The sequence below is a fragment of the Megalopta genalis genome, chromosome 18 (assembly GCF_051020955.1).
Source record: "Megalopta genalis isolate 19385.01 chromosome 18, iyMegGena1_principal, whole genome shotgun sequence".
Taxonomy (NCBI): Eukaryota; Metazoa; Arthropoda; class Insecta; order Hymenoptera; family Halictidae; genus Megalopta; species Megalopta genalis.
In genome coordinates, this window is record NC_135030.1 from 1,212,926 (window position 1) to 1,230,041 (window position 17,116).

Below are 17,116 nucleotides of genomic sequence, written 5' to 3' on the forward strand. Positions count from 1 at the left end.
CGTTGTTTCTACAGTTCAACCTGAACAGCGGACTTTTTATGTTCACGTTGAACACGATTGTTTACACTTCACAATTCAGGCAATACAACAATTAATTATGTAAAGGTACAGTAGTATTGATATTGCAGATTAACTGTAACAATTAGGAAAATATGCCCTAAAAATATTTGTGAAAGTATTGGAAATAGTTAATTACTGGGAATTGTTACTATTGCTAGTGTAAGATAATATATTTGGCACTTTGGGAACACAATTTCGAGGTAACGCGGAAAGAATTACAGTAATTTCTCCCTAATTCGTGCTCGGATTCCGCACAAAAATGGACAATTTGGGAAGAGGAGATACGATTATTCGAGCCTTTCGGCACGTTTTTATAATTACCGATTGTCAACAACTATGAAATCGAAACGCAAAGCTCGAATAATCGTATCTCCTGTTCTCAAATTGTTCATTTTTGTGCGCAATCTCGGTGCGAATTAGGGAGAAATTACTCTGTACCCTAATTTTTATTGGTTCTGGGTTTCTTTTGACACGGTTTCGATGCTACACGAAACGAGTTATATATTACAGTTATTTATATTGTGCTAATGAAGATCATTAATTGATACAGCATTTTCTTAAGACATAGGTACTAGAAATAATTATTTGAAATAGTACTTCATGCGTCTAAGTTTCTGTTAATTATTTAAAATTCTATTTATCACGATAAATATTTATGAGAGAAAAGAAATAGAAAAATACAAACACGTAATCTTTTGAATCAATCAACAACGATACGAACAAAACAAAAATATTCAGGAAAATAAGAAAAAAAAAATTATCATCGATAAATGACGAAAAAAAAGTGCATCTGCATTATTGAGATGCATCCTAGGCACTTACGAGAATAACCAAAATCGCAGAAAAATGGGCACCGTCGTACCAAACAATTTTTTACCCGATACCAATCGCGTGACTCACCCTGTATGCATTGACTTTCCGACCCTTTCTAAAGGTTAAACAACAGCAGGAAATTCGACAAACTGGTCTGGTCCCGTATTGAATGGACAAGCCGGTGAAAATGTTGAACTCGGACGCGAAGGGTGCGCCAACGTGTTGCGTTTCGAGGGTGGGTAGAGACTTTTTCCGGTGTATTATTTTGAATCCGCTAATTAGACGTCGGATGAAATATTGGGAAGAATGTCGTCGGCGGGCGGCGGGCTCGGCACCGGCGCGCCAAGTAATTGGAAGAATATGTAACGAGCACGTAAAATGAATGAAACGAGCGAATTTCCTCGGTTTTATATGGTGGCGTAAGTACAAGGGCCCGGTTACGTAAGGGAAACGTGAATTTAGAACGTTTCCATTATTTGCGGAAGCATTTCTCCGCGGGTTCTCTTTCTCATGAATATTAACGATGAAACCCGGCTGGCTTATTTTTTCCTTCTTCACGCGCTATTCCCTCTTTCTTGCATTCTTTATGCTCACCCTTTCATTCCGGGCCAGGTCCATTCCTCGGTCTATTATAATGAGTCGAAGTTCGGCTTCGCGCATTCATGCGGGCGAGCGCCACGCTCCCCGAACAGAGCGAATATCTAGACGGTGCCTAGCAGCAAAAAGAAGAATAGGTTTTGCAATGGACTCACCTTTGCGAAGTCGATTTTCAGTGTGCAGCAGCCGGAGTATATGTCCGCCCCTTGAAGTGTCTCCTTCGCTCTCGTCGCCGATTCCACCGAGTCAAACGTGGATTTCGGAGGGCTAAGTTAAGAATGTATAGAGACTGTACACTTCGCGGGCTTACTGGAAGACAAAAATCATCTAGGGGGATCTACTCGCGGATCTACTAACACGAAAGAGGATTTCCATCGGTTTAGCGCGCACCATTCGTGACAGGGAAATACGAGATCCGTTTCCGCAAGAAAACAAGTTTCGGATTTTTCTTGCTTTCTCTGTGCTACACAATTTGTTTCGTTAACAGCTGCGTATTATTTGAACAAACGATCCTTTGTCATTGTGGGAATCAGTAGAAAACAGGCAGATGTCGCGCGTGAATCAATTTTGATTTTTTTTGCTTTATTAGTTCTCTTTTTATAGTCTTTAATTCGTCAATAATTTGTCATTCGGTGACATTATATGAAAACTCTTACTAACTGCCGTTAGTAACATGTAATACAAGCAATAAAACGTGTACACAGGGTGTTCCAAAAATGTTTCGCGATCCGAAAGTAGGGGATTCCTGAGGTGATTCGAAGCAACTTTTTCCTTAGCGAAAATGTGATCCGCGGCTTCGTTTACGAGTTATTCACGAAAAACAGTGACCAATCAGAGGCGAGATCATTTGGCGCGAGACGGCCGAGCCAATGAGCGGCACTGGGCTCCGTTGGCTGGGCCGCCGCGCGCCAGCCGAGCTCGCCCATTGGTCACTGTTTTTCGTTAATAACTCGTAAACGACGCCTCGGAGACAATTTTCATAAAGGAAAAAATTGCTTCAAATGACCCGAGGAATTCGCCATTTTCGGATTGCGAGACATTGTATATATAAAATTAGGTGTATATATAAAATTAGACCTGTAGAGCTGTAGACCTGTATATATAAAATTAGTTGCACTTTCTTCACACTAAGCTTGACGTATTGGGTCTCAAAATACGATTCTCTCGTATTACATTTTTGCCACTGTTGTGTGTGTAATTGTATGTGTGTGTGTATATACCATATATCGGTGAATGCATGCTATCAATGAAACTTGAAAACTGTCGATGAATTCGTGTCGACGAAAACATAGTCGGTGAAGCGATCGTCGATGATCTCAAAATAATCCGTTAAAATACGATTCTACTGTTTATCGGAAATATTCTGTCAAAATTCAATAACATTTTGTTTGAACGCAGATTTTATGCATTTATGGTAGAAAGGGATCGTGAAATACAATATCATTGAAAATATCTGAAGAATTTGGCAACGTTGTTACATTATTTCCAACTTTTTAGATCTATTAAAAGAAGAAACACATTTTTATTTAACTCCGGTTTCTTATAACTTTTGCAAGTCGCAGTCTAATAATAACAATGTAACACGGAATACGATACAGTGACAGTATTGAATCCGCAGAATGTGTCATTCAACTCTTTCACCTCAATTTTTCCTGTAAAATACATGTTGCATAAAAAAAATGTTTCGAACAAAAATCGTTCGTATATATATATTTTCCTGTTTTTATCAATACGAGAATTACCTTCAATATTTTAGTCTATTAAATACCGAATAGAAAATTATTAAGACGCAAGTGTGAAGAAATTAATGTTTATCGAGGTATTCTTTAGTTGATTTAAAAATGCAAAATACGTTGAAAATATTGTTCATTACAAGCAATGCAAGAATGCAGGCGATTAAGCGACGTGAATGATGCGTGTGTAAATGTTTAATAATAATAACTTTGTCAAGTAACCCACATATTTTGATGAAAAAAAGAAAACAGCAAAAAAATAAATATTGCTCTTATACAGGGTGTCCCACAATTATTTTAACAGCCGAAAATGAGGGGTAGCTGAGGTCATTTGAAGTAACTTTTTCCTTTGCGAAAATGCAATCCGCGGCTTTGTTTACGAGTTATTAACGAAAAACACTGGCCAATGAGAGGTGACGGTGCGAGAGAGAGAGTCCGCGAGAGAGTACGCAGCACGAGGCTTTGACAGATGGTCGGGACGGACTCGAGCCACGTTCGAAGTATTGAACAAATCACGAAGCGAGAACTTTCCGGATTTTTTTTTTACTACGTGACAGTGATATTTTGAAGAAAAACGCTGTTCACCTTTACTTTAGAATGTCTGAAGAATATTTACTAATTTTTCGGACCCGAAATAATAAGTAATTTAACCGTGACGGCCGTTTTAATTTTCTAGTGTGCATGACACCTCGTGTGTAACATATGAAATTTTTAAGCAAGGTGTACAGTGAAGATTAACAAAGTACGTTAATGATATTTTACGTTAATGGTATTTTATTTAAATAATTCCGTGTCCGAACATAGTTCAACGAATGATTCGCAAAGCTAATTTAATAAATAATAATCGTGTTAAAGGACGTAAGGGATATGTTTGTTAGAGAAATATGAAGAATATTATCAACAAGAAACTCACCCATTTAGTTGTAAAATCCACTTCATGCACGGAAATGTGTGCAGGAGGATAGTGCATTGACCTCGTACAATGTATGATGAACTGCACAGCTGATCTGTATCCGACGGCGACGAACAGAAGGATATCTCCAGGCTGGCAATTTCAACGTTTACTTTCACTGCATTATCACTAAACACTGATCACTTATCAATAATATTTGTGGACCAACTTTCCTGGGTTAATATGTATGGCCCTGAAAAGAGCCGATTGTTTTATGCGACGCGTTCGAAGTTCATATCGTTAAGAACACATACCGCGTTGACGGGATAAACTGCGGAAGACTAGCACGATGGCTGACAATGTTCGCGTTCGATGGAAAACAGTTGAAATTCGCTCGTAGGAGAACGAAACACAGTCGGCCATCGTGCCAGTCTTCTGCAGTTCATCTCGACAACGCGGTACATACGTGTCGTTAACAGTGAGACCTTCGAACGCGTCGCATAAAAAAATCGGCTCTTTTCAGAGCTATACATATTAACCCAGGAAAGTTGGTCCATAAATATTATTGATAAGTGATCAGTGTTTAGTGATAATGCAGTGAAAGTAAACGTTGAAATTGCCTGCCTGGAGATATCCTTCTGTTCGTCGCCGTCGGATACAGATCAGCTGTGCAGTTCATCATACATTGTACGAGGTCAATGCACTATCCTCCTGCACACATTTCCGTGCATGAAGTGGATTTTACAACTAAATGGGTGAGTTTCTTGTTGATAATATTCTTCATATTTCTCTAACAAACATATCCCTTACGTCCTTTAACACGATTATTATTTATTAAATTAGCTTTGCGAATCATTCGTTGAACTATGTTCGGACACGGAATTATTTAAATAAAATACCATTAACGTAAAATATCATTAACGTACTTTGTTAATCTTCACTGTACACCTTGCTTAAAAATTTCATATGTTACACACGAGGTGTCATGCACACTAGAAAATTAAAACGGCCGTCACGGTTAAATTACTTATTATTTCGGGTCCGAAAAATTAGTAAATATTCTTCAGACATTCTAAAGTAAAGGTGAACAGCGTTTTTCTTCAAAATATCACTGTCACGTAGTAAAAAAAAAATCCGGAAAGTTCTCGCTTCGTGATTTGTTCAATACTTCGAACGTGGCTCGAGTCCGTCCCGACCATCTGTCAAAGCCTCGTGCTGCGTACTCTCTCGCGGACTCTCTCTCTCGCACCGTCACCTCTCATTGGCCAGTGTTTTTCGTTAATAACTCGTAAACAAAGCCGCGGATTGCATTTTCGCAAAGGAAAAAGTTACTTCAAATGACCTCAGCTACCCCTCATTTTCGGCTGTTAAAATAATTGTGGGACACCCTGTATAATTAAATATTGCCTCTTCTTTATACCAAATAAAACGTTCGTTCGATACATTTTTTTACTCAATAAGTAATTTTCAAGGGAAATGAGAAGGTGCAAGCGTTAAATGACTCACCCTGTATATTTGGATATTGCTCGAACGTTTCACAAGTGTTCTGGACGTAACGAAAATGTCAGTCTCAGTCTGGTTTCTATTACTATTATCGTCAGACTTATCCCCTCAAATTTCGAAAATACACTTTACCGCACGCTTGCCAGTGGGAGAGCATTCTCCATGATCACCGATGGACGACGTATGCGAGTATTTTTAAAACAAAACCTCCGGCTTAACCCCCTCCTCATGCGTGTTCACAGATGAATGGAGTCGAAGACAGATGACATTGGTTAAGTTTACAAACATCTGTCGACGCTCATAAATTTCACAGCACGATCCTAGATCGCCCGACACGTCGACGGAAAATACTACGAATATAATAGATGATTAATCAGCGAGTTTCCATCGTGAATAAAACACCACTCTGTTCTGTATGTCCGAAGTAATTTATCTTCTATCCTGCCTCTATATTCTTTTCTCTTAAACTCCCTTTTCTTTTTTTTTTTAAGAAGCATCAATTATAATGTTGCCTCAATTACGACGGTCTTTACATCTTTGTGAATTTTTGAATTCTGCAGATTTTATTTTTCCAATTTCACTAGCACTTTTAACACCGACTGTCTCGTCTCTGATTTGAAAATTAATGTTTGCGTTGCTGCGTCGGCGTAAGTGTATCAATTACTATAATGTTGCATCAATTACGATGGTCCTTACATCTTTGTGAATTTTTGAATTCTGCATATTTTATTTTTCCAATTTTACTAGCACTTTTAACACTGACTATCTCGTCTCTGATTTGAAAATTAATGTTTGCGTTGCTGCGTCGGCGTAAGTGTATCAATTACTATAATGTTGCATCAATTACGATGGTCTTTACATCTTTGTGAATTTTTGAATTCTGCAGATTTTATTTTTCCAATTTTACTAGCACTTTTAACACCGACTATCTCGTCTCTGATTTGAAAATTAATGTTTGCGTTGCTGCGTCGGCGTAAGTGTATCAATTACTATAATGTTGCATCAATTACGATGGTCTTTACATCTTTGTGAATTTTTGAAGTCTGGAGATTTTATTTTTCCAATTTCACTAGCACTTTTAACACCGACTGTCTCGTCTCTGATTTGAAAATTAATGTTTGCGTTGCTGCGTCGGCGTAAGTGTATCAATTACTATAATGTTGCATCAATTACGATGGTCTTTACATCTTTGTGAATTTTTGAAGTCTGGAGATTTTATTTTTCCAATTTTACTAGCACTTTTAACATTGACTATCTCGTCTCTGATTTGAAAATTAATGTTTGCGTTGCTGCGTCGGCGTAAGTGTATCAATTACTATAATGTTGCATCAATTACGATGGTCTTTACATCTTTGTGAATTTTTGAAGTCTGGAGATTTTATTTTTCCAATTTCACTAGCACTTTTAACACCGACTGTCTCGTCTCTGATTTGAAAATTAATGTTTGCGTTGCTGCGTCGGCGTAAGTGTATCAATTACTATAATGTTGCATCAATTACGATGGTCTTTACATCTTTGTGAATTTTTGAAGTCTGGAGATTTTATTTTTCCAATTTCACTAGCACTTTTAACACCGACTGTCTCGTCTCTGATTTGAAAATTAATGTTTGCGTTGCTGCGTCGGCGTAAGTGTATCAATTACTATAATGTTGCATCAATTACGATGGTCTTTACATCTTTGTGAATTTTTGAAGTCTGGAGATTTTATTTTTCCAATTTTACTAGCACTTTTAACATTGACTATCTCGTCTCTGATTTGAAAATTAATGTTTGCGTTGCTGCGTCGGCGTAAGTGTATCAATTACTATAATGTTGCATCAATTACGATGGTCTTTACATCTTTGTGAATTTTTGAAGTCTGGAGATTTTATTTTTCCAATTTCACTAGCACTTTTAACACCGACTGTCTCGTCTCTGATTTGAAAATTAATGTTTGCGTTGCTGCGTCGGCGTAAGTGTATCAATTACTATAATGTTGCATCAATTACGATGGTCCTTACATCTTTGTGAATTTTTGAAGTCTGGAGATTTTATTTTTCCAATTTTACTAGCACTTTTAACATTGACTATCTCGTCTCTGATTTGAAAATAAATGTTTGCGTTGCAGTGTATCAATTACTGTGCCCGTTAAAACGACGTCCGGAGTTTTCAACAAACTAAATAATTCGTTCTACCTATTATCATCGCTTTTTGAAACATTTAAATTATACGTTGATGACCTTCGTATAAGTATGAATTCTTTCGCAAGTGAAGTAGACATGTAAACAACGCGAAATATTTAACGAACATATACATAATAGTTTTTTAGGTTTTACTAGTTAGTTTTTTTATTGGTTTAGGTTTTATTAATTAGTTTTTTAGTTTTTTACGCTGATCTAGTTGATGTGTTACAATTACCACGATCAGTACCATGTAAATAATTCTATAACGACTATATAAAAATATGAAATATTTCCTATTAAATTATTCAGCATAATTTATTATTTATGTTTCAATATTTACGATATTACTCAGAAAAGGAAAGAAAATCACGCGTAGTTTACACACGTTTCACGAACCAAGAAAGTAAGTTTATATGTAACACGTGGTTACATACCACGTGTAACCAGGGGGAACACAGTAATTCACACACTTAAATAATCTTTCGAATTTGTTTGGCTTCCGTAAAACGTAAGAACATCGGAAAAATAGTTGATGTCGTGCAACTTCACTTTTCAACTTCAATTTGACTAAATAAAGCGTTAAGTGGAGAAAAAGGAAATTCTTGAAAGATTTCACACTGTTTACAAACTGCGGATCTTTCTATATAACAAAGCTTCCGTGTCGCAATTCATAAATCACAATCTCTAAATATAACGTCTATAACTCGTGCGGGGAAACTTCTCGGAACAAAGTACCACAATTTCAAAGGGCACGTCTAAATATAGAGCGAACCTTGTTTCAAGGTAATTACTTTTTCAAATGAGAGTTTGTTATGGTCGTTGTCGTGTAAAATAAACCGTAAATTCAACGACTACAGGAACGTACCATTTTGATCGTCCGGTCTCGAAATATTTGTTATTATTTATATACTATTATTTATTATAATATATATATATATAATAATTATATATAATAATAATTATTATAATAAATAAATATATATATTATTTATATACTATTATTTATTATAATATATATATATATATATATATATATATATATATATTATTTATATAGATTTATACACGTGCTGATGTATAAATCTGTACTCAGCCACAATTATTATGATACGGGTTATCAAGAGTGACAAGCGAAAGTATGCAAGTACATATGTAATTAAAACTTGACAAATTTGAAGCGATTATACTGCGTTAATTCTTACAAGAAATAATAAATTTGGCAGTGAACCTAAAAACCGCAGAACCTGTCGTTAACCAGCCGACGCGACATTAAACCCAAAGAAAAGAACAGATAACGGATATGATTTCAATTTATATAAAAAAGTAACAATATTTTGAACAATGCGCTTACGAAAGCAAGGATTGTAAAATTGTTTAAATCAATCAGAATCTAACTTGCAGAATTTGTATCTTCGAAAGGAGTAACTAAAATATAAATATTGTTGAACGACGTGTTTAAAAAATGTATAACGAATTAATGGCAGTAAAAATATTTAAAAAAAATAACACATATGTGCTCAATGGAAACAATCGAACAATTTGTAAATATAAATATATACATATATACAGGGTGTTACGCCTCACTGAGAACAGTGAAATATCTCGGAATAGATCGAAGCTACGTAAACAATGTTTATACAAAAGATGTTCAGTACAAACAGATGTTTTAGATAGTATCGATCATTTTTTGTCATTGACATAACGGTGAATGATATTTTAAGGTCAAGTTGATTTTTTCAAACGAGACCCTACATTTTTTCTATTATTGTATTATTTCTTTTTATCTTTAAGATTGAAAAAAAACTTATGCGTTTACAATTAATTTCCCTATCTTGTGTATCACATTTTATTTCTAACTTGCAATAAAGATACAAAGAGAATTCGAATCAGCGTTCGAACTCAATTACGGAATATATTCAGAGAAATTATTTGCATTAATTCCGATATCATAACCGTTTTAGAACTGTATTTATAAAATGTTCGCTAATATTTATATCATCAGGCATTGATCTGCATTGAAGCTATTCACGTATAAACAAATAAATCTCCATGAACAAACGAACATCCGCAGGCTGTTTTCATTCTCCCAAATTGATCCTCAGCTTGGAAACAGAAATGTACGATTTGATTGATCAGCATTAACTGATCGACCCTCTTCCTGATTACGTACTCCATGAACCTACTAATGTACGCCCAGATAGTCTAACGCTGTCAAACACCTTAGCTGGTGTAATTTACACCCGAGATAACCAAGGTGAAAGATCTCGTATCTCTGTGACGCGGTATCGTCGGACCCCAAGATCCGGTTATAAATCCTCATCGCGCTGTAACAGTGGCGCGTGACCGACAAACTTTCGCGGCGAGTCATTCCCAAAGATATGTGTCACCATGGAAATCCTCTCGAGCTTTAAGCTCATCTATCGTGCCGGCAGCGCGGGGCCGGTGTATCTCCTCGCGATCCATATACGTAAAACGCGATCCACCGAGTGGACACCGACGGTTCTATTGCAAAGGATATTCCACCATGGCCTGTACGCCGTTTTTCTTGAAGATAACGATACGCCGAACTTGTCCGCTGGGCGCGCTGATCGTGTGTAATACTTCCTGCAACAAAAAGTGAGAGAAACTGTTTCAGAGAACTGGTCGGGCAGTGCTGGATGATTCTGATAAATAAAGAAATCAATGTACAAAGATTGAACAGCTTCGTGGGTCGTATGGAGGGACAGACGTTGACCTTTGAGTACCTAAGAGTTACTCTTACTTTGGTCATTTACGTTCTAAATATGTTTAACCCTTTGCACTCGAAGCTATTTCAACTGAAAATATAAGATCATTTTTCTGACTCACGGTATTTCTATTTTATACGAGAAGATGCAGTTTTTATGCATATATGAAAATTGACTCTCTTGGGACTCGCGCAACAGTTACACTCTTAACAATTTTTCAGATGTAAGCAAATGTTTTTCTTTTTTTTCAAATGTAAAGTCCGACATTTTTGTACGCGCTCGAACTAATCAATGTAACTTTGAAATCAGTGCACGCAACATTTACATATAAATTAACAATGAATTTATCATTTTGGGAAAGAAGAATTTACTCTGATAGCCAGTTAGCTGTTGCGATCGCTTTGGAGAGTGTGCAAGTTACCATAATTGTACTGTATATATTTGATTTCTTCATATTTTGTTTACACCTTTAACAAATATATAATTTAATAAAGAATGTCGAAGTATATATATCCTATCTTAATCAGTTAGCTGAAATTTTGTCTTACGACGAGCATACTGGTCGAAAACAGCTTACTGATTGGAGCACTATGCCAGTTAGCTGTTGCGATCGCTTTGGAAAGTGTGCAAGTTACCATAATTGTACTGTATATATTTGATATCTTCATATTTTGTTTACACCTTTATCAAATATATAATCTAATAAGGAATGTCAAAGTATGTATTCTTTTTAATCAGTTAGCTGACATATTGTCTTGCGACGAGCATATTCGTCGAGAACAGCTTACTGATTGGAGCACTATGCCAGTTAGCTGTTGCGATCGCTTTGGAAAGTGTGCAAGTTACCGTAATTGTACTGTATATATTTGATTTCTTCATATTTTGTTTACACCTTTAACAAATATATAATTTCATCAAGAATGTCAAAGTATATATATCCTATCTTAATCAGTTAGCCGACATTTCGTCTTACGACAAGTATACTCATCGAGAACAGCTTACTGATTGGAGCACTATGCCAGTTAGCTGTTGCGATCGCTTTGGAAAGTGTGCAAGTTACCATAATCGTACTGTATATATTTGATTTCTTCATATTTTGTTTACACCTTTATCAAATATATAATTTCATCAAGAATGTCAAAGCATATATATCCTATCTTAATCAGTTAGCTGAAATTTCGTCTTACGACAAGTATACTCGTCGAGAACAGCTTACTGATTGGAGCACCATGCCGCATAACCCCGTTGATTACGCGGGAGAAACAACAAAAGAAGAAACGACAATGCAACGAAATATTCAGCGAGTCATGAAATCCTGGACATCGCGCGTATGGACTTATTAAATGAAGAATTATAGCAGCACCGTGGTGATAAATCTTCGAACGGCGCGCCGCCGAAGCTAAAAGCCCATTGCGGCGCTGTGTTTCGAACGTTTACACCCGCGGCCGAGGGAAATATAATAAGATCGCGAAGAATAATAAAATAGTGGACGACGTCGGCACGTTTCATCTAAAAGTAGCCAGCAGCCCGTGAAATATCTCCTCGCAGCGTGTATCACCCATTCGAATCCTCGACATTTTCGTACACATCTTATTCCGCGCGCATACAGAATGCGATTCTAAGAAGCTTTGCGCGCGTCCGGTAGTTGCGAGAGCCGCGTTTCCTCGAGGCTCGTATATCTTTCCGGAACGGTCAGTAAATTTATCGTCCCATTTCCGGATTCACGAAATTTCAATGCACCGTGAAAAAGAGTATCTCTGCACTTGAGCGAACAAATATCCACGAATTTATAGCCGACGGCTGTCCGTGTCTCTCGCGCGCGTTAACGAGGAAAGCCCGCTCTGTGTGTGCCTGTACAATCTGTGCCTCGAAGAATCATTTCCAAAAGCTCTTCGCACCCTCGGAGATAATGGAACTCTCGATCGGCTCTGGTCAACGCCTGGTCGCGACCAAATCGTAAAACCGTTGTTTACCGAGTTGGTTGAACGTCCGAGGAATCATGCGGTCAACCTTCTTTTTCTGATTTATGCATTCATAAAACTCTGCGATTTATCGGAAAGTTATAATTCCGATGGCATGCGTTCCTTTGTCGACGCGTCCACTTATCCGTAATTTTCAACTTATTTCCAGAAATTGCATAAATTTTCGTTATACAGGAGTTTTATAGCTAAATATATGGTATACCTATAAAATGGTTTCAATTATGCATCACAAATATTTTTGTAGTTATTAATATCTCAGAATAATCAACGATATATTTTGTTATATTTATATTTTTTTAGTTAAAGTTGAATGCCTGAAGAATTATGTATCAACCTTCTTTTTCTGATTTAAGCATCCATAAAGCTCTGCGATTTATCGGAAAGTTACAAGTTCCGACGACACGCGTTCCTTTCTCGACGCGTTCACTTATCCGTAATTTTCAACTTATTTCCAGAAATTGCATAAATTTTCGTTATACAGAAGTTTTATAGCTAAATATATGGTATACCTTTAAACTGGTTCCGACTATGCATCGCAAATATTTTTGTAGTTATTAATATCTCAGAATAATCAACGATTCGGCAACCCTGTTAATGATTCTTAGACTTCGTTAATGCTTTTGTTATACGTCCGTATATATTTTGTTATGTACATACATCGATGTATCTTTCAACAAGAAAACCAGTATGTAATTCTATTCGTTTCTATTCATTTTCATTGAATTATGCGTCTGAAAGTTGTTCGCCTTAGGATGTTTCCTGTTCATTCATTAATTTCCGCTGATTTCATGAAACTGGCCTGCAGTGCGCGACGTTTATGAAAGATTCGTTCGTGTTTTCGAAACGTTCAATTTCCACGAGGTCGACGAGTGGGAAAAGCGTGGAAAGAGAATCGAGTGGGACGCTGGAGCAGATAATTATTCGCTTGCTCGCTTATCTAAACGTTTATTAGCATTTTAATAGCAAACATTTTCGTCGATCACCTGTGTTTACAGTCACTCGCAAAACCCTTCTCGAACGAGTCTTAATGAAAGCAAGCAATTAAAATTGTGCACTTGATTGGTCGGTTAAATAATTAGTCGGTTAAATAATTAGTCAAGTAATTAGTTAATGCAGATCTGTCAAGAACAGCGATACAATAATTCCTCCCTAATTGCGGCTCGTTTTTATAGTCCTTGACAATCGGTAAGTATAGAAACGATTCGCAAGGCTCGAATAATCGTATCTCCTCCTCCCAAATTGCCCATTTTGGTGCGCAATCTCAGCGCGAATTAGGGAGAAATTACTGCATCTGTTACATTTGTATGTTTAAATAGTAAATAATATTTAATCGAGCACTATGTATGTTAAATTATATATATATAAAGATTGAAAAAACTGCAAATTTCTCAGTTATCGGTCGGAAGTGCCAAAAATCGGAACAAAATTATGACGTTCGCGATCTTCAATTACTTACGGCTCGTCTCGAAACTCAGATGAAAAGTTAAAAAACGAAAGCTTTTTATTTTCGTTTATCATTCTAAGCAGTAGCAAAATTTAAAACAAAAAGACACCTTTATAATCTAGTAGATTGGTCCCTCTGTCATCAAAAAAAAGAAAATTCAAATCGTTTAATATAGTTCTAAAAATACTATTGAATTTCGAAAAGTATCCGAATGTTAACGAGAGTCACTGTACACAGATATAGCGACAGAATTTTCTCTGCAATCCGTAATTACGAGCGGTACTCGAGATGTAGAACTTTTGCGATCGACTGTAGGCATTTAGTGAATGGTTGCCTAAGATTGCGTCGAGATTTCTTTAAATTCCTCGTCAAAGCGTTCACCGCTATTCGAGTATCGGCGGCGGCGAGAGGAGCTAGGAAAGAACGCGAACGGCTCGCGAAAAACGAGGAAACGACGAGCGTTCGGGCGAAACGAAAAAGCCCGCAGTATTTTCTTCTCCTTGATAACAAACATCGACTCTCATCGGCTCTACCAACCTCTGTTTCTCCGCACCGAAATCTATGGGGTGTCGGGGAGAGCTCTCCCGATTTAGTAGCCCGGAAATTGCTCTGAAACCGTAAACCGCGAGGAATCTTTTTGTTAAGAGAACCGGACAGGTCAACATCCCGAAAAGAGTTATCGCTGAATCGAAGACTCCGCAAATTGGCCAGGTTTCAATGAGAAATATTTACACGGGGTGCACGTATATGTATATCGCAAACAGACAAGAGGATCACTCTCCTCTTTGCTGTTTCACCCTCCGGGTGCATCGAAGTATTAAACGGGCTAAAAACAGCGTGAACACTCCGTTTGAACGCGGTTGAACAGAGACACCGGCAATTGAAATCGTTTAAGGACCAGGTGTACGTTTTACCTGTAGCTGCATACCAGCGAGCTGGAATCTCGCCGGCGAGCGGCGAGGCTGACGACGCGGCATGGCGACTTGCCAAACCCACTTTTGAGCTGAAAACTCCTCCACGAGGACGTTTTACGTCCAGACGGATAGGGAGCTGCCAGCCCCCGATTACGAATTCCAACGTTTACCCGACGGAACATACGATCGCTCGCGAATCTCTTTAAGGAGTACTCGACAAATTCGAGCAAATCGACTGTGTTTCGTCTGTTTTGTAGTTTCTTGGTTCCATATGCTGGAAAGATCGCAGAAATTTCTAGCACCCAATGGAACCTATACCGCTCTTATCACATACATTTCGTCTTGGAGGAATGGGTGCAAATATTGACAAAAAGTTTCCGATCTTATACAAAATTTATTTATTCCGCGTTTCAGAGTTAAGCATAAAATGTTTTTTTTAATGCAGGTAAAACGAAACGGGAATTAAGTATACAGAGTGTCCCGAAAATGTCTCGCAATCCGGAAATGGGAGGTTGCTGTGGTCATTTGAAGCAACTTTTTCCTTTACAACAATTTTCTCCGAGGCACCGTTTACGAGTTATTAACGAAAAACAGCGACCAATGAGAGGCGAGCTCGGCCTGCGCGCGACGGCCCAGCCAACGGAGCCCAGTGCCGCTCATTGGCTCGGCCGTCTCGCGCCAAATGATCTCGCCTCTGATTGGTCACTGTTTTTCGTGAATAACTCGTAAACGAAGCCGCGGATCGCATTTTCGCTAAGGAAAAAGTTGCTTCGAATCACCTCAGGAATCCCCTACTTTCGGATTGCGAGACATTTTTGGGACACCCTGTAAGCATGTTTTATTGCTTGTATTACATGTTACTAATGACACCGAGTTTTCATATAATGAAACCCAATGACAAATGACTCGAAGACTATAAAAAGAGAACTAATAAAGAAAAAAAAATCAAAATTGATTCACATGTGACATCTGCCTGTTTTCTACTGATTCCCACAATGACGAACGATCGTTTGTTGAAATAATATGCAGCTGTTACGAAACAATGCCAAAAAAAAACATTGTCGAAAACAATAACCACATTTCCTGCAAATGTAAGGCAATATTAATAAAAATCCTTATTTCTCTTTTTATGTTCTTTTTAATCACGCGATGTTGTCGGTTTCAAGAAGACACGTCTCTGTGTCGTGCCTCTTAAGTTTCCTCTGTTTTGTAAAATCGCGTTCGACGCGAGCAAGAACCGTTTATTATTCGGCCTGTCGCTGAATCGTACGAATTTTCTGTTGCCATCAGCGAAAAGGAAAATGGAAATCCTTAGGCTCCGATGGGAACTCGGAATTTATAGATGGACAGACAGATTTCCGATTCTGCGAACTAAAGACTTTCTCGAGAAAATGCGAGACAGTATAACGGAATACGTTGAAACAGCGATGTTTGGGTAATAATTTGATACCGGCCGTTTGTATTCCGTAATTAAGCAATTTGCATACTTGAAACTCGAAACGTGCGATAATCTAGACTGCTCGTTTGCATGCATTTATGGAATGCGAAGATTTTTCAAATGCAAGGAGTCGTATAAATTGACGCAAATTAACAACGTACGTTTTAAAATATTAATAATGTTGAAATAATAAATTACATATGCAAGATATCACTGAACGGCGCCGCGGTTACATGTAAATTCAACGATAATAACAGATCGGTAAAACAACAGACGCACGTACCTCGAGGATTCATTTATCTATGCAAACTTCACGTTTCACGATATTTACATATTCGCGAACTAATCGATTTTATTTAAAAAACTATATTCAACAAAATTGTTCTCCGATCTGAATTTTTCAAAAATAATCCAAGGATAACAGACCAAGTTTGCTGACCTAAGAATTAGATTGAAAAGAACATAAAAAGAGAAACAAAAATTTAAGAAAAATAAGTATTTTTATTAATATTGCCTTACATTTGCAGGAAATGTGGTTATTGTTTTGGACAATATAATAGTAGAAAAGACCTAAAATATATTTTTCCCGTCAAATCTTACGAAATATCTTATTTACATAAAACAGTTACAAAACGATTAAAACAGGAAAGATTCGTAATATTTGAAAACAGAGAGTTTCATAAATAAATATACAAAGGTAATTTTGTTACTATTTCGTTCGTCGAACTCGAGGAATCTTGAGAGAGAAAAAGAGAGAGAGAGAGAAAGAAAGAGAGAAAGAGAGAAAAAGAGAAAAAGAGAAAAAGAGAAAAAGAGAGAAAAAGAGAAAAAGAGAGAAAAAGAGAAAAAGAG

The 17,116-nt window shown here is 37.2% G+C and overlaps 1 protein-coding gene across 2 annotated transcripts in view; it reads right to left on the minus strand.

The window, feature by feature from the left end:
* Positions 1–17,116, minus strand: part of sm (heterogeneous nuclear ribonucleoprotein L) — a 409,478-nt gene that overhangs the window by 247,506 nt on the left and 144,856 nt on the right. For both annotated transcript variants that reach the window (XM_033484191.2, XM_033484192.2), the window contains exons 4-5: positions 10,279–10,364; positions 1,626–1,722 (exon numbers count right to left, since the gene is read on the minus strand). In XM_033484191.2, coding sequence (XP_033340082.1) covers positions 1,626–1,722; positions 10,279–10,364 — 183 coding nt within the window. The remainder of the gene's footprint in view (positions 1–1,625; positions 1,723–10,278; positions 10,365–17,116) is intronic.